Below are 18,628 nucleotides of genomic sequence, written 5' to 3'. Positions count from 1 at the left end.
AGAAAATAGATCAGATTCAGCTTCTCTCCATAAAAAAAATCAATGAATGTTTCCAGCAATGCAACCAGAATTTTGCGCGAGAGTGTTTTGGACCTGCTAGGAACTATTATGAGCAGCGGATGATGAAGGTTATGCACCTGAAATCAAATTTTCTGCTGGTTGCAATTCATTGGCTTTTGTTTTCTTAACTTTGTTTTTCTGCAGCTCTTACAAAGGTCACACTCTCTATCTATGGGAGAATATCATCAGAGACTTCGATATATTTTGGTTGCTATCTTTCTCTTGATGGTGGTGATAGTAGCAGTAGCTGTACTCGACTGGAGAGAAAATCGAATTAGGTCTACACAGTGCCTATTACCCCTGCACAGAGTTGGACCTCATCACCAAGATTAAGAAGGCAAATATTTTAGGGGTTGATTGGCACTTAATGTAAATCTTACTCTTGCTATAATAGAAACCAAAGAATAATTTTTCCTTTCAAAAAAAAAAATAATAGAAACCAAAGATCTATAACTTTCCATATACAATGTCCAATTTAAAAGTAACTTCACACACTGTAATTGATTAATCTCCATCTAACATAACACCAATCATTCATGAAGGTTTGTTCCACAAGATTACTTGGTTTGATGGACTATGACTTGTAAGTTGTTCCACTTGATGCTTGTGCGTGCGTGTTTTTCTTTCTTTCTTGATATTCAGAAGTTTGTGTTTTGCATGAAGGCACCAATTGATTATGTTTTATGTATTGGCCACTTTCTGCCAATGGTGTGTTTCTTCTTGACTTGTCAACTAAGTCATCATCCTTGGAGATAAGTTTTCAACAGTGAGCATTTTGATTGGAAGGAATTTTGCATAATATTTTCCATATGCATCTTCATACTGCCAAAGTTATAGGGTACCTTGTTAACACTCTTAGAGCACATATTACGCCATAATTGAAGGCTGCGAGTTTGTTCGTTACGCTATTTGTATCTTTGCTCCAAAAGCTATGATATAAGGAAGACTTCCTGCATATGTTTACTCCTAAGTTGAACATTGCTCAGTTCATAATTATCGGAATTGCCTTCTTGAAGATAATATCAGAATTATAGAATGCATACACATGGCAACATATTCTAATCCTTGAGTTTGATGATGGATATGTGACGTAATGCCATGGACTGATTGCTGTAGGACGAAGATCTCTATAGTCTATACATTCTTTGAACCAGAGCTTCCTTCCGAGGTACCAGTGCAAACTATTCCTCGACCCACATCAGTACCAACTCCTGTCAACCCGTCTTTGCCCAAGACCTCAACGGGTAAAAGTGGTTCGAAGGGATCCCGCTTTAAGAAGCAACGATCATTGTCAACTTTAGTAAAGAGAGCTAATATTGGAATTGTACGTGCTTGGAGGCCAACATTAATGCGTGATAAAATGTCTCTGCATGAAGGTTCTTCAGTGCTTGACCTCAAGGGTGACAACTACTTCTCTTGTGCTGTTGGGAGAAAGCGATCCAGTGCAAGATATCTCCTTAACTCGTCAGACCAATGCCTGCCCGCTCAGAAGATGAAGCAATGCCTCTCGATTCAGAAGGTGAGCACTGCCTCTCCACTCAGAAAGCGGAGCAGTGCCTCTGAACTCAGAAGGTGGAGAACAAATTGCTGAGAATATCTCTAGATGGCATCATATTTCTGTGACCTTGGTGAAAAGATTTTCACAAGTACATACAAATTCCTTGAACAATTTCAGACCTGCGGGACTTTGTTTTGTAGGTAGAAGAAAACCAAAAATTGCACATATGAATGTTCAGATTAAATTCTTCAGTACATTAAAAAGTGCTGGAAGTTCAATAGTAGAATCGGTTAAGCCCAAGTCATCTTTCAATGCCCTGTCAATACATAAGATAAAGTAGTTCAATGGGACTGATTTTTGGTGCCCTGTCAATAAAAACATAAAGTAGTTCAACGGGACTGATTTTTGGATGCCACTGATTTCATATTTAACTAAATATATCTCTTAAAAGCTGCGTAGAAATAATGTCTTTCTAATGCAGTTGGTAAGACCTCCGCACAATTAAGAAGCATGTTTTCTTTAATCATTCACATTAGTGTTGTTATCAAGAACTGTCTAGTATGAGCAATTTAAGTACTCCAAAAGCTCCTGTGATAATGTTTGATATATAAGTGGTGCAAACTCTTTCAGAAACTATTCTCAAAAAAAAAAAAAAAAAGCTCTTTCAGAAACTGTTTATAGTATGCAAGGTGCTACAACTTTACAGCAAGAGTCGTTCAACTGGAAAGTTTCAAGATCAATTGCATTTTTCGGACATATATGGAAGTTGCAATGCAGTTTGGAAACCAGATTTCTTGTACAACTTTCTATATGTTCAAGATCTTCCTCAGTGAACCAAGGTGCACTATGCACAATATATAGAACATCAAGAAATTCCAAAACATGCTCTTCATTGCCAAACTCATAAGCTATCGACCACAACAATCCCGAAACATGCTTGGCTCTGTTACCTGCATAAAATTAGTATATGAATTTAGTTTTCAAGAAGCAATACCATGCATGAACAGACATGAATTTCATTGTATTACTATTAGAATACCACTATTCTGTAATAATATACACATGTTTGATGGTTCAATTGCATGCCTTTGTTATGAACAATTTCTCCTAAGATACGGTCAATAGCTGCACCCTGCTCAAACATGGAAACAACGAAGAGGACGTTATTGTGATAGATCCAAAACATATATAGAATCTAGGACTTCCATCTAGTTAGAATAACGTACCTTTGTAACACCAACTACTCGAACCTCCACAGACCGACCACCTTGGACAACATCAACAGATGCAATTCAAGATTGGGCATTTCCAAAGATGCTGCAGCAGATCCTGGCTTGGAGTCTTACAAACTCAACATCTAATAATGTGGACATAGTGATGGCAGTTAATATATATAATCTATGAATCAAAACTGCAGCTGTAATGCAGTATCGTTAAAAGTAAGAAACACTACAAATCTACAATAAGAAGAAAAACAATAACTTGTTTAAGGAAAATATGATTTGCAGAGAGATTGATGAGAGAATTGTGTGTGTTCTATTATTGATAATAGGAGCCCTTTATATAGGGATTTACAAAGTACATAATCTTGTCATACAAGGAAATAGAATCCAAATATAATTAGAAAATCTAGAACCTTCTCTCCTATTACAACTCTAGAACTAAACCCTAGTTTGAAGAGGCACACTCAATGTCGATATCCTTCAACACTCCCCCTTGTGCCGCTCAAACTTGGTGATGACGCTTTGATCGTTGCCTCGTTAAAAACCTTGCCAGGTAACAAAAACCCTATGGGACAAAAATAACCCTGGTCGAAGGACAAAAAGAGCACAACACGTCATTCACTCTTCGAGATTGATCATGTATACATCATTCCTCCCCCTGATGTCGACATCTCCCCCTGATTGCTATAATCATGGGAGTTCGGAAAATTTTCTCAATCCGAAGCTCTTCACATGTTTCTCGAATGTGGATTTAGGTAACGACTTAGTGAATAAGTCCGCTACATTATACTCTGATCGGATTTGATTCACTTCAATCTTTAGAAGTGATTAATGTTGTTGCTGATTGTAAAAGAACTTAGGCGATATATGCTTGGTGTTGTTGCCCTTGATGATAGGCCTAGGCTCTAGTCGGGCCGGGCCCGAATTTTAGTGAGACCGAGACCGAGACCAAAATTGTCGGTTCGGGCCGGTTCGGGCTTTTTCCAAATTGAAAACCGACAGGAACCGACCCCAGTCGGGCCGGTTCGGTCTTTCGGGCCCAAAATAGCCAGTTTATCTGCTTTGCTCTTTTCCCAGTTTTCCAAAGACAGTTATGCATTCTGGCAGTTTTGGCTGTTTTGCCACTCATTTTGGTACCTGGAAGACTGGAATGCATATCAAATTATCAATGTTACATAACTGTAATCAATTAATCATGTAATAATGCAACTTTACAATCCAAGTTTAAACTCATAAAAACATTGTCCAACAGAAAACAATCCAAATTATTCAAGCATTTAAACTCAATGTTCAATCAACTGAAATTCAAATTATGAATGGTACAACTCCAACAGAAACATGAACACAATTTGCACTTTTACACAAATAGTCAAGCTGCCTTGCTCCACAACTCCACAAATCAAGAACTCCACCACAACTCGACATGTGCACAAATCTGCAAGTCTGCAACTCTGCATTCACATTTCAAACCTGATCGGTTTACATTTTACAAATACAAAGTTAAAAAGTAAAAGCAATAACTCTGTAATGACAGCAACCAAATGCAGGTTCCCATACAAACTAGGAGACCATTCCAAATCAACAATGCAGACTTGCAGACTCACTTGCCCCTAAGTCCCTAACTGACCACCTTAGTACCCTTCCCTTAGCTTGTATTACAGTAACAAATATAAAGCTCAATGACAAGACTTAAAAGCTTAGTTTGATCAACTGACAAAGAGCTAAATTTAGTGTAATAAAGAGCTACATCCTTAACAATCCAAGGCTAAAGAGGCAACCAGCAATAGCAGCTTTTTCAAAAGCAAATGCAATGCTACATAGTACAAACAGAAGCATAACAATAACGACAATAATAAAACAAAAGCAACAATAGAAGAAAGGCAATTGGGTAAACAGACGGTAGATTGAAACCTGTAAAGAGAGCTAATATTGGTCAACATTGTCACAGCTGAAATGAACCCAACATAAACAAAATTCTAATCATCCAAAACATTCAGCCATTTTATTTAAAGCATCCAATCTAAATGGATGAATTATCTAATCTCAATAGACATGTCTAAATAAAGCAGAAAGGAAAGTAAATGTCTCAGCTCTCTCCAACATAAACAAAATTCTAGTCATCCAAAACTTCATGCTGCAAGTTTGCATTCTGCAACATTATGCACATTAAGGCAAAATCCAAAACTCCAAGAGCATTAAGGCCAAATGCAGAAATGCAAAACATTAAGTCATTAACCAATCAAATGCAGAAATGTAGAACATAAACCAATAAAATGCAGAAACGCTTCAAAATGCACTGTAAGTCATTAACCAAATAAATGCAGAACATAAACCAATAAAATGCACAATTATAAATAAAAACTGGGGGTTACCTTATTTTGATGTTTTAGCTTTGCCTGCATCAACTACCTTTGAATTCTTTGATGCTTTCGATGATTTAGATGTAGATGGCTTTTCAGGCTGATCAATTGTACTAGCAGCTTCCTCCCTTGCATGTTCTGCAGCAAACCAACAAAAGTGCAAAGTTGAAATAAAAATTGTCCAGAATTTCATTCATTTAAATGATTTAATGATAAACTTGAAATAAATTAACAAGGCAGCCATTCCTAGAATAAAAATCATACCATCCTCCACACTTTCATAAAATTCAATGTCCTCGATAGTAGGAACATATTTAATGTTGTTGATGCTCTTAGATCTGATCCAGTTTTGGTAGCATATCAATGCTTCAACTGTTTTGGGAGTTAGAGAACTCCTAAAGGGATCGATGACCCTTCTACCTGTGCTAAAGCAAGACTCACTTTCCACAGTGCTCACTTGTATTGCCAAAACATCCTTGGCAAGGGCAGCAAGGTTAGGATACTTGGCACCATTCATCTTCCACCACTCCAATATGTCCCACTTTTGAGGATTTGCAAGCTTCTCAATCGGGTCCAGTAGGTATCTATCCACTTCATGTCCAACAACAGCTTCGTCGGAGTCTTCCAATTCTTTCTCCCAATCTTGTTCCATGTCAGCTATTTTTCCGGTAGCCTCAACTATCCTTTTGGAGGTGGATTTGCTACCTTGGCTAACTGAGCTCTCTCCACTTCTAGATTTTCCATTTCCACCCCTTGAAGCCATCATTGAGGAGCTGTACAGAACACAAAGGGCCACTAAAAGCTCTTTAACCTCGGCAGACTTCTTCTTAATCTCATCCCACTCCATTTTCAGCCACTTATTGCAGATATTTTCAAAGTTTCTGATCTTGAACCTTGGGTTTAACACCAAGGCAATGAATAAAAGCTGATTGCAGTCTTCCAAGCTTCCAAAATACTTATCAAACTTCCCTCTCATCTTCACAGCCATATCGAACAAGATCTTTTCAGTCTTTGAACCAGTGCAAATATACGGTTTAGTGAACAATTCATCAATCTCCGATTTGATGGCCACTATATCATGAAAAGCTTTCCATGATGTTGGGTGATTTGAGGCACTAATCCTCATTGTCACATCATAGAAGACCTTTAAAAACCTCACAAAAACTGCTGCCTTTTCCCAATCCTCTTTAACCGGTGGCCCCACCCTTTTCCTCTTATGTTTCTTCCTTGAATCAGACCCTCCAACTTGCAGCTCATCATCTTCATCATCAATGTCTTCATCCTCATCAAAGTACTACGTGTACTTGCTGTCCTCCTCATCTGCCATTCTATCGAAGGCTTTTTGCAACTCTAATGCAGTGTCTAGCATTAGAAAGGTAGAGTTCCACCTTGTTGGCACATCAAGGATGCAAACTTTCACTACTAGAATTCTGTTCATTTACATAAGTCCAGAACCGATGTAAAACTAAATTCTGACCGATCTCTTAGTGGCTGATGTAAAAGATGCAGACATCAGTATAAGCGCGTTTTTAACCGATGTCCCAGATAACAACCAACATCGATTCTAAAATACAAATCGATGTATAATCGTTATAATCATCATAATCTTATATGTTAACTATATTTAATTCTTCATATTTTCACATTTTATGCTTAATAAAGTATATCTCGAACAATACCTAAGTGAACATTTAAATCGATTACAATTTCAGAAATGATGTCTAATACTCTCGTAGACATCAGTCTCCAAAAAATTTTGTTTGTTCGTGTCCATTTTTACGTGCATCTTGCCGCCTTATTCTCTTGAGAACGATGTATGTGCCTTTAGACAACATCGGTTAATCTATTAAAAATGATGTTTTATGTTACTAGGAACATCGCTTTTCGTTGGTTGAAACGATGTCTAGTAGTTTTGTAGACATCATTTCTATTTTTCAAAACCGATGTCCTGTATTTCATGATAAATCGGTTTACTTTATAACAGCTGATTTTTACGTTGACAGTAGATAACGGTTTGGTGTTTAGATATCGATGTGCATTGGTTTTGTGTACATCCATTTTGGGGTCACATTTCGATATGTTGATAATCATGAGACATCGATTTTTATTTTGATACTGATTTCTAATCTCTGAATTAACATCGTTTTCTTTGACATTATTGTTTTGTTATACATTTATATACATCACTTCCTTTTGACGAGCATGATGTGCAAAGTTTAATTGTAGCTGCTGCTTGGAAAAAAATTGACATATCTCAACATCTTAACTCAAGATCCAAAAATGGGACATTCCATTAATTTTCTTTCCAAATTCATGATGCAAGATAAAACTCCAAGCCTACAAAGGCTAACCTATAAACATATGAATAACAAGCTACAATCAGTTTTATCAACAAACTTTGCCTCAAAGCAAAAAACTAGCCTTACTGAAAATTATTAATTTTAGTCAAAATTCTATACCAAAGTCTGTATATAATCAGCCACTTCAATGCGCACCTCATCGCTGTTGCCTATATGATTTCCGAGTCTTTACCGCCCAGTAGAACTGTATAAACCAACATATAAGTCACAATCATTGGGTAAACAAGTTAATATTTAATTAACCCAAAAACAAAACAAAGAAAATCAAACAAAAAAAGTGCAGCGCCTGAACTAAATGATGGATCTGCACAACTACAAGTTATATCCAATACTAATATAACTAGACTATACCAAATGTAAACACACATAAATTAATGACAAGAAACTTTTTACTGAGATCATGAAGCTGCAAGTTTAAAGTTTTAGCTACTTGGTTGTGCACACTAACACATCCATAAAACAAATTAATTTTCATAAAATTGCTCCTTTGCACAAAAACATCACAATTCTCACTTTTTGCAGAATTTTTATCGTATGAGAAGATGAAATGAGATGTTCTCCCAGGCTTTCATCGTCTTCCCCACCTTGATGCAATTGGTCAGCAGCTCTCTCCTTTTCTTTTTCACCATGCCTCCTTTGCCCTTCTATTTTTATGCACAACTAAGCTTTGAGTAACTGAAACGATGAATTTCAATGTTACTTACAAAGCAAAGATGAATTTTACGTACAAAGCAGTCAATTTTAATCTTGCAGAGTGGACAAAACTAAATTTTAAACAAAAGCATCATAAAATATAAATCCTACAGCTTCTTATCAATTAGTTATGGCTTCTCTATTTATTGCAAAAACAAGCAGTTTACCTGCTTTTCTTTAAGAGAACATATCTTCCAATCCTGAGAAAAGAGAAGACGAAACAAAGTTACAACAAATCAAAGAAAAAAAATCAGAAAGAGAGAGAGAGAGAGAGAGACCACAAAGAATATCAAATACTCAGATGGAAGAGATACCTTCTTGGATCTAATTCTGCTAATTGCTTTCTCAAGTTTGGTCTCCACGCCCTTGAGCTCCTTGATAGACATATTGCTCAAACCCTCAGCCATATATCCCCTGGATATCAACAGCATGTCAATATCTGCCAAGGTGAAATTATTTTGTTATATATATAGGGTTGACCTAGTCTGAAAACTGGAATAAGGTTGAGCATAGCCGTGCCAAGAGTCTATCCTTTAAGCATCTGCAAACTTATTTCTTCTCTTAGTTTGGGCGAATGTTAGGACTATCATGCAGGCCTTCTAGAACTGATGTGATATTTAGCCATTGCTGCATGATTTCATACTTGAAGAATTCAAAGTAATCAGAAAAGAAAAGGAATTCACCCCTTCTTCTAACAATGAAACAACACTATTCAAATTTAACACAAAACACAAAGCCACAAGATAGTATGTCTCTGCATTTCTACCAAGTGACAAAATTTGGGTTTTTACATAATGCTCTTACAAATAGTGCCTGCATATTTCTTTTAAATACGAATCTCAATGAACTTTTTCATGCATAATGAGCAGATTCAAGCTCAATGTATTAAGTATTAGCCCGTAAAATCATTTCATAAGGATCAGATACCATCAAACTCTTTCTCAACAGTGTTCACCTACTACTCAGTTCCTCTTATACACAGAACATGAATAAAAAGATTCTACTTGCAGCCTAAGAGAAAACTACTCCATACTGTTAGAGGAAAACCTACAATTAAAATGCACTTAGAGGTTTGTATTGTTCACATCCCATGGTTTCATTGACCTAACAATATGGCACCAAACGACAGATTTGAGCATCACAACCCTGAATTGCCACAAAGAGCATTGACTGATCCATTAATCATATTACATCTAACCTTAAAAAGGCACTACATTGCATAAGTGTGACAAAAATAATGAAAATCCAAACAGAAATATTCAATCGAAAACCAACAAAGCTAGAAAGCTGCATCACTACTTTAGTCATAAGAATCATAACTCATAAACAAGTTCAGCTTTCCTTCACTCAAGTTCACAATACATTCACTACATAGTATTCTTTGTATCCTTCACTTAGTTACCACCAAAACACTGAACAAAAACACACTTTTTCAGAGCACTTCCAAATCAATTTCTTTCAATTTCAAAAACCAAAAACTACATTTACAACACACACCCCAATATGTAAAAGCAAAACTCCATAAACATAATCAAGAACAAAGATTAAATTCAAAACTTTCAAAGTACCAACCTGCAATTGTTACAGGGGAATCATCGTCTTTGGACTTCACCTGGTCAGTGCTATACACCTGTAAAAACACATTTCAAATCAAACCCACCAAACACAATCCACCACCAACCCCAAAGCTGCAATCTTTGATTGAATGTCCAACATGGGATTTCATCACAAACAAAAATATCAACTGACCCAAGTAGACCAAGCAAGAAGAACCAACAGAGAATAGATGAAGTGATTGGAGGCCGGTCTGTTGATCTGCCAAGAGCACAAAAACAAAGAAAGGAATCAACTTTGTGACACTTGCTGCCATCAATTCTCTATTTAAACTGATTCAATGTTTCTGGGTTTCTAACAGATATAGCCCCGAATACCATCAACTTTTCTCGAAAAAAAGATACATCTGTTGAACCAGAAACTATACCTGACATCTTAATCGAGTGCAGAGAAGAGTAGTTGAATATTTTGACCCGAAAATTTCAGTCACAGAAGGAAAATCCAGAAACAATCAAAATAGCAAGATACATGAAAAAAATTAAAAACGAAAGATAACTCAGAACTGAGGCCAAATGGTTTCAGAGAACTATAAACGCAAAAATATAACTCTCAATTGCTTAAACTAAGAAGCTCAAAAGACCTTTACCTTGCTCTGGTTTTGATTTCGCTTTTCGTTTTGCTTGTCTCAGATTTCACTCTAGATTTGGGGATCAAATAGCGCTTCAGTTGTGCCCCATCCTCGATTCCGAGTTCGGTCGTCGTCGAAGAAGCTCGGTCGTTGGAGAAACCACAATCGGTTTCGGGGTCGAACCAATTCAAAACAACATTGTAATGTCAGAATTAGGAATCACACCAACTTCTCCATATAACCCCAATCCTATATCACCTAATCTTGGTTATCAATGCAACTCAGAAACCCATTCGACCCAATTGGAAAACCAATCAAAAGAAGATAAATTCAAGGTAGAAAGCAATCAAATTTGAGATGGGTACCAAATTCATAAAAGTTGGCTGCTTTGTACTTACAAAGATTACTTAAACTCTTAAAGAGTCCAGATCTGCACCTTCGAGAGTCGCCCTGTATTACCCAGTGGCCTCCCGGTCGTTCTTTGGAGCCACTAGCGCCGAATCGCTGCCGATTTCTTGCAGTCGCCGACCTTTAATTCGAGAGACTAAGACAGAACGGCGCACAATGCTTGGTCGACGTTGACATTCTTGGTTTGGCAGGGGGAGGGCAGCAGCGACAGTTGATGAAGGGCAGCAGCGGACGTTGTCGTAGTGGGAGGCGCTTAAGATGAAGGATTGGATGAAGGTTAACAATGGCTGCGAGTTCGACTGAGGGTTTTGTGTTTTGGTTTTGGGAGGAGCTCGAGTTTTGGGAGGAGTCGACTATGGATTCAAAATGGCCGCCAGTTCGCTTAGGGTTTTGTGTTTTGGTTTTGGGGTCGGGCGGGTGATTTTTTTTTTTAAGTGTGAAAATTTTAAGTTTTCGTCCCTGCGTCCTTGAATTCATTAAAACACTCAGCGCGTCCACGAAAATGGGTTCCCGCAAATTTTCAAACAAAACTTTTAACACCAGTCATTTTCGGTTCTTATGTTAATGGTATACATTTAAATCGGTATTTTTCTAAAACGATGTTAACTTACTTTTTTACATCATGTGCAAGTCTGACCGATTTAAATGACGTGATGTAAATGAACAGATTTCTAGTAGTGAATTTCTTCAACTCAACCTTCTCCTTCTCTGCACACATTTTAAAAATATCGAGCCTTTGTCCACTACTCCGAACATAGCGTATCGCATTCCTAATTGAAGCAACTTATTTTTCCATCATTTTTAGGCCTGATCTGACAATGAGGTTCAGAATATGTGCAAGGCACCTAACATGCAAGTAATTGCCTCCAAGAATAGGTTGTTTCTCCCAGCCTAACATCTTCTTCCTAATGTACTCAATTGCAACCTTATTTGCACTTGCGTTGTCAACAGAAATTGTCAACACTCTCTCAACTTCCCAATCAAGCAAACATGCCTCCAACAACTTCCCTATGCTATTGCCCTGATGATTAGGAATCACCTTAAAATTCAGTATTCTTTTGTGCAACGTCCAACCAGCATCAATAAAATGGGCAGCCACCACCATGTAGTTGATATTTTGCACCGATGTCCATGTATCGGTGGTTAAGCAAAGGCAATGATTTCTTAACTCTTTCTTCAGCTCTAATCTAGCTGCTTTATACATGGACAAAAACTGTTTCACAATAACTCTCCTAGAAGGCACATCCCACCTAGGCACAGCCACACGACAAAAGTATCTAAACCCCGACCTTTCGATGAAACTAAAAGGCAGTTCATCCATTACTATCATCTTGCAGGCTGCTTCCCTGCAAGCTTCCTGACTCCATTTCACCATCACCAACTCCTTAGTACCACCGGTACTTAATACATGCTGCCCACTTTCTAAATCAACCCTACCCGGGTATTTTTTGCACACTTCTTGTATATGTCTCCTAAGTGAACTAGTTCCATTTCCATAACTATCACATGCAAGATCAGTTCCACAGTAATTGCACTTAGCTCTCTCTTTAACACAAGTTTGAACTTTTTTACCATCCTTAATCTCGAACTGAGGCTTCTCGATCTTCTTGAAGTGCAACCACACCCAAGATCTTCCAGCAGGTTTTTCAGACTTTTCTTCTTTTCCTTCTTCATTTGCATCATCTCCAACATTGCTCGGTCCAGCATATGTAGCTCCACCACGTTTTCTCTTCACAACAGCCTTCTTCTTCGAGCTTCGGAATGTTTTCGGAATCGTCTGAACCATCGAAGCATCAGTTGGTGTTGGAAGAGCAATGGCTTTTGAATTTGAATTGGAATCGGAACTTTGGGATGGATTGGAATCGGAACTTTGGGATGAATTCTGAGGAGAAGCCATGAAATTTGGGGAGTGCTCGAATACAAGATTGCCTGAACCTAATTCACCACATTCAAGTTCAGTAAATTCAGAAACTTCAGATCGAAAAACTCAAATTGAAAACCCTAGATTACTCATTACTGAATACTCACCGAACTGAGCTTCGAGGAGAATCGAGTTAATCGACTATTAGATCGAAACCATGTGGAATCGAAGATCCGAGAGCCCTCTCTGAGATCGTCGGGCTTCGACGATGGCGAACTTCTGGAGCTTCGCGTCCAATGGCTCGCTGGCGAAGGCGGATTTCGGAGACGAAGAGTGGCGGAGGAGCTGGTATCGAGCTGGGAGAGCCGAGAGAGTGGCGGACGGAGAGCCGAGAGACTAAGAGAGAGAACTCGAGAAGAGAGGGTCAGAGTTCAGAGGGTTAGTATCGAGTTAGGTCTCGACTCGATGACTAGGTGAGTTAGGTCAGAGTGTTTTTATTTTTATTTATTAATATTTAACATATTAATATATTGCCCAATCATAGACTGACAAGTGGAAAATGATATACAATTCGGGTCGGGTCGGTCTTTCCGTCTCCAAATATTTGAAACCCGAGACCGAACCGATTCACTACATTCGGGTCGGGCTTTGAACCAAACCGATAATTTCCATATTAAAACCGAACCGAATCGGTTTTTTTTGCTCGGTCCTGTTCGATCCTTCGGTCTTTCGGGTCCAGACGCCAACCCCTACTTGATGAAACCTAATTTCATTTGCTCAATTCATAAATGCATGTAGGTTCATCTGTGGTAGACTTCAAACCACAAGCTCCTCGAATGTGTCTAATTACAGACCTTAGCCATATGCATTCACGCACGGCTTTATGTAGAGCTATAATCTCTGCATGATTTGAGGAAGTAGCAACAAATGTCTACTTTGTAGACCTCCAAGATATCGCGGTGCTTCCCATGGTAAAGACATAACCAGTCTGGGAACGACATTTGTGAGGGTCAGAGAGATGCCCTACATCAGCAAAATCCATGAAAACATCATCATCGTTTTGATGTAAGGGAGGAGGATGGGTGGCCGGCGGTTTTTGCCGATCACAACGTCTTGGACGGTGCCACTTGGGCTAATGAGATCCGTTCTCATTCTTCCGTCATTCTTTTCTCTCTGCAGGGATAGAACAAGCACATATCTATCGTACATTTTAAGTAACGAAAGATTGTCTTTATACCAATCCAATGGCGTTGCATTGGCGCAGGGCTACATCTAGCCAACAAGTTCATAACAAATGAGGTATCCGGTCTTGTATTGTGTTAAGTACAATAATGCGCCTATTGCACTTAGGCAAGACACTTCTGCCAATTAACATGTCTTCGTCATCATCCCTGGGACGAAACGTATCCCTCTTAGGGTCAAGACTACGGACAACCATGGGAGTGCATATTTGACTTTATCAAATGCAAAGCATTTATTGACACGGTATACAAGTTCTAAATCTAGACAAAACCGTGTTCTCCCAAGGTCCTTCATCTCAAACTCGGATTTCAGGTGTTCAGCGGTTTCCCTGAACTCTCAAGGGTTCCAATTATGTTTATCAACATAAACCGTGACAATTGCAAATCCAGAACTTGTCATGAAAACGCAGGGGCATAGTTCATCATATTCCCAATCAAGTAGTCACTTTAGTGAGCGTTTCACCCTCATTGCAAACGCGCTCCGTGGTCAAGAGCCACTTGATTTGGGTAAATGAAGTACACAAGACCCTTCATTATATTCCATATCTAGATCACCATAGAGATACGTAGTGACCACATTTGTAAGCTGCATGTTCAGTTATTCAGAAACTACCAAACTGACAAGGTAGTGACGTGCAATGACATCCATTACGAGAGAATATGTCTTCTCGTAGTCGATTCCAGGGCGTTTTGTGAGAAGCCTTGCGCCATAAGGCGAGATTATCATCTCTTTTTCTCATCACGCTATCTAACGAATACCTATTAATGTCAACAAGTTTTATGTTAGGAGGTGTTGGCATCTCAAGCCCGAAATCCTTCCTCTTCGTTAGTGAATCCAATTCAACCTGGATCATATCTTGGCATTCTTCAACAGAGTAAGGTTCGATGTCATTGGTCTCAATAATTCTACGTCTTCATCTACACTAGTGTAATTCGTAGAGATCTCTATATTCTCAGGAATTGGTTCTAACATTGAGGCGTCCCCCAACGATGTCTCTTGGACATAACCTCAATCCAGAATATTCTCATGAGACGGATTTTGAGTATCAATGATCAATGAATCAAGTTGTGCCAAACTCGCTCTCTTCCTAGGGTGAGAATCCATCGAACTTATGGGTCTCCTACGCTCTCTAGCGGAACCCATGGTCTATGACGCCATTATGCCACCTTTGTGGCGTCACCATACCACCATCCATGGTAGTGGTGCCGTACCCATCTCCTCTGGGTGGCACTATGTCCTTTTGTGGGGACATCAATCCTTGCAGACATGTTTGCAGTAGGTATATGTGATCTCTTCACTTTTAGGGGATCAAGATGAGACATAGTGGGGACAGACCACGACAATTCTTGTCGTTCCTTTTGAACATTGACGTTCTAATCTCCCCCTAACGATGGGAAGACTGTCTCATCAAAGTGACAATTCACAAATCCAGCAAAAAAGAGATCGCCTGTCAAGGGTTCTACATAGCGGACTTATAGTTGGAGACTTATGTCCAACACAAATATATATATGCATTCGTTGCAATGACTCATGTTGATGCACTGTGGCGGCACAATTGGCACATAAACCGCACACTCAAATATGCATAAGTACGAGATATTAGACTCGAACCCAGTCACTAGTTGTAACGCAAATAAAAGTTGAGTGGCTGTTATGAGTCGTAGACGAATTAGCATATCTGCATGTGATATTGCATAACCCAAGCGGAAATATTGGTGCGTATTACCAAAGTCCGGGCTACCATCGTAGTCTTTTAATGGTGGCTTTTCCGCGAGACCAATTGGGTGTATACATGGAAATATGATACTTGATATCAATACCCAATGATATGCAATAGTCATCGAAAATTTTCGATGTAAACTCTCTAGCATTATCAAGTCAAATTGACTGAATTGGATGATCTGGGTAGTGAGCCTGTAGCCATATGTTCTGGGCTAGGAGTTCATCATAAGCAGCATTACGAGTGGATGATAGCGCGACATGTCACCAATGTGTCCGCACATTAACCAACACCATAAAACATCTAAGCAGTCCGCAAGTTGGTTGAATCGATCCACAAAATCCCCTTGGATTCTATGTAAGAATGGAATTATTTCTTTAGTGTCCTTTGCATAGGATGGTCTTGATCCTAAAAAAACAGGCTTTACAGAACGAAAGATTGGCCTTGTAATCAACCAATGAAGGTTTTGGTTGAGCCACAATGTCACAATTTACTTTGAGAAGTAGAGAGGAGCCAAGTCTCCATACATGGCGTCAAAGCCATGATTTTGCCGCAGGGGGATCACGGCGCCGGCGTTGGCCGACTAGTGGTGCATGGCGGCGGTGCCCCAAGGCGCGGCGGCGGTGCAATGCTCTCTTTGAATCGACTTTTGATTCTCACTTCTCTTCGTTCTGAAGAAGAGATGTCCGTGTGAAGTCTTTAGTATCACGGATCATCATATCATGACCTGGGTGTCCCAAACGGTCGTGTCAAAAAGCCTATATGTATCAGAATCCCATAAGTCATCTCTCATGACATGGTTGGATTCAATGACTCGAATAGTGGTTGCATACAACCCACTAGAGCGACACATAAGTTTCTCTAATACTCGTTTATGTCCGTAGTCATTAGAGGTGATGCAAAGGAACTCTTGTCCATTCTCACAATGTGTTTCCACATGAAAACCATTGGCTTTTATATCTTTCAAATAAAGTTCAAATTAAGGTATGTCCAAGACATTAAGTAAAAGAATCAACACTTTATTAATAGCCAATGATTACATCAAAGTTTCTTAACCAAAGTCTAATCCAAAATAAAAATCAAACTTAGACAAATCGTAGCCACTCAATCCGTTTGGTAACTCCAATCAAATATGACCAGGGAAGTAGAGAGAGATGTCGGTGGAGCAAGGCTCTCTTAACTACCACTAATCTCAATCACTTTCCTAGACATCATACTTCATTGGATGCGCCACTTGTGAAAGAGTTAATACAAAATTTTCATTTTATTGATTAAGACATAATTGCCATTACATAATTCTTGGAAAAATAAAAGACTATTCGAAATAAAAATCTGCGGCATTTTGTCTTCATCGCCAGATTTAAAGTCTTTTTGAACTCGATGTCTTAATCACCATGATGCGGCTACCTTCTTAGGTACATTGCAAATTCGGGTCCATTGATCAGACGTTCCATATCAGAAATAGACACCATCTCATTGCCTCACTATCCAACGTTTCGCTGAACAAGTGGCAGAGGGTGGCGTCATCAAATCCCTTGTTGTTAGTGACTTTTTTAAAGGTGTCCATGTAGACGAAGGGGTCAGTCATGCCGCCGTAATGTGACATCTTTGGTGTCTTTGCATGTGCTGGTCTGACGGCCTGCAGGATCCTGGCGGTGAATGGCCCTGGCCTGGACGCAAAGAGTGGATTTGGTATTGGCGCTGGGGCGCCTGCCTTCGCCCGGATTAGCCTTTGTTCTAATTGTTGCATCCTTTCCAGGATCAGGGAGGTTGCGTCACCAGCGGGCCCCCCTGGAGGTTCCGCCGCGCCAGCTCCCGTCTGGGGGCAGGTGGATTACCTTCAGTTCTAGCCCCAGCTGCGGAGCGGTTGGTGTGCGGTTGTGACTCTGCTTCCTGCTCCAACAATAGTCGGGGCAGGGGAGGTAGGCCCATTCCTAATAACTCTGGTGGGTTCAGCGGCACCTGCATCTGTATGATTAGTGCGGGTACCAATCCGCCGGGATTGGGTCGACTGCGTTTGGTGCTCCGTGATTGCTCGCTTTGTGCTGGGTTAGCGTTTTCCTCCAGCGCCTTTTTCAGTTCGTCGAACCTTGACATCAGCGTGGCAAGTGCTTTTGGGCCTCGGCCTTTTCTCTGCGCTCCTGCTCGCTCTCTCTGTTTGCCTTGTGGAGGTCCGCCAATGCCAGTTCATACATAGCGGCGAGGTCCTGCACCGGTGGGCGACTGCTACCTGGCCGAGCCTCCGTTGTAGTTTGAGTTAGCGGGACCTGGGGAGTAACCTGAGGTTCCACACTGGGGTTGATCGGAGTGTTGAATAGTGCACGGTTAACGTTAACCGCTGGGTTGTTGGGATGGGGGTTGGCGGATTGGTCCGCCTGCTCTTCAGCGTTTCCCCCGCTACCATTAGTCATGGTGATTGTTGTGGTGGGATGGCCTTTTGCTCAAGGATTCCCACAGACGGCGCCAATGTTAATGTCTAAGATTTAGCGGTGTAGATACCTATCACTATGCATGGATAGTTTGCTACCTCACCAAGCATAAACAACACCCTCATGGGATCCAACCGCTAATTGCATCTTGTAGCCCTATGTTCAAGCTACGCTACGGTATCCGGAAGCGGCAAATACGTCGCCGGGAAGCCACCTTTCCGGCCTTGCCAACATGCCCTCACAACTAGGCTTTCTACACTAGAATGGTGGTTGCTTGTCCCACATCGAAAACCATGTAAAGGAGAAGCATTCCTTCACCTATAAAAGGAATGCCTCCTCCCACAACTCAAGACACTCCATTATATCTTTTGTAATCCCTTTGGGCCGCAAGGCCCAAACACACTAGTTAAGCTTTCAAGTGGACGTAGTTTCCCGCTAAGGCAGGAAACGAACCACTATACTTCGCTTGTGTCGTTCTCTCTCTCTCTCTCTCTCTAAAGCTAACTAGAGATCCCACGGATCACTAACGTTAACAAGCGGTGACTAAATCTTGGCTAACGCGGGTCCGATGGGCGGACCGCTACTTGTGGTA

General features: G+C 40.0%; 1 protein-coding gene across 1 annotated transcript; it reads left to right on the top strand.

Annotated features, from left to right (window-relative positions):
* The first annotated feature begins 1,153 nt into the window (after nucleotides 1–1,153).
* LOC133731334 (alpha,alpha-trehalose-phosphate synthase [UDP-forming] 1-like) lies at nucleotides 1,154–1,651 on the top strand. Its single transcript, XM_062158732.1, has one exon. It carries the CDS (start codon nucleotides 1,154–1,156, stop codon nucleotides 1,649–1,651), a length of 498 nt encoding a protein of 165 aa, XP_062014716.1.
* Nucleotides 1,652–18,628: the final 16,977 nt, after the last annotated feature.

The sequence above is a fragment of the Rosa rugosa genome, chromosome 2, assembly GCF_958449725.1.
Source record: "Rosa rugosa chromosome 2, drRosRugo1.1, whole genome shotgun sequence".
NCBI classification, from domain to species: domain Eukaryota; kingdom Viridiplantae; phylum Streptophyta; class Magnoliopsida; order Rosales; family Rosaceae; genus Rosa; species Rosa rugosa.
Note: the sequence above shows the minus strand (reverse complement) of the source record. Positions and strands in the feature narration are given on the sequence as shown.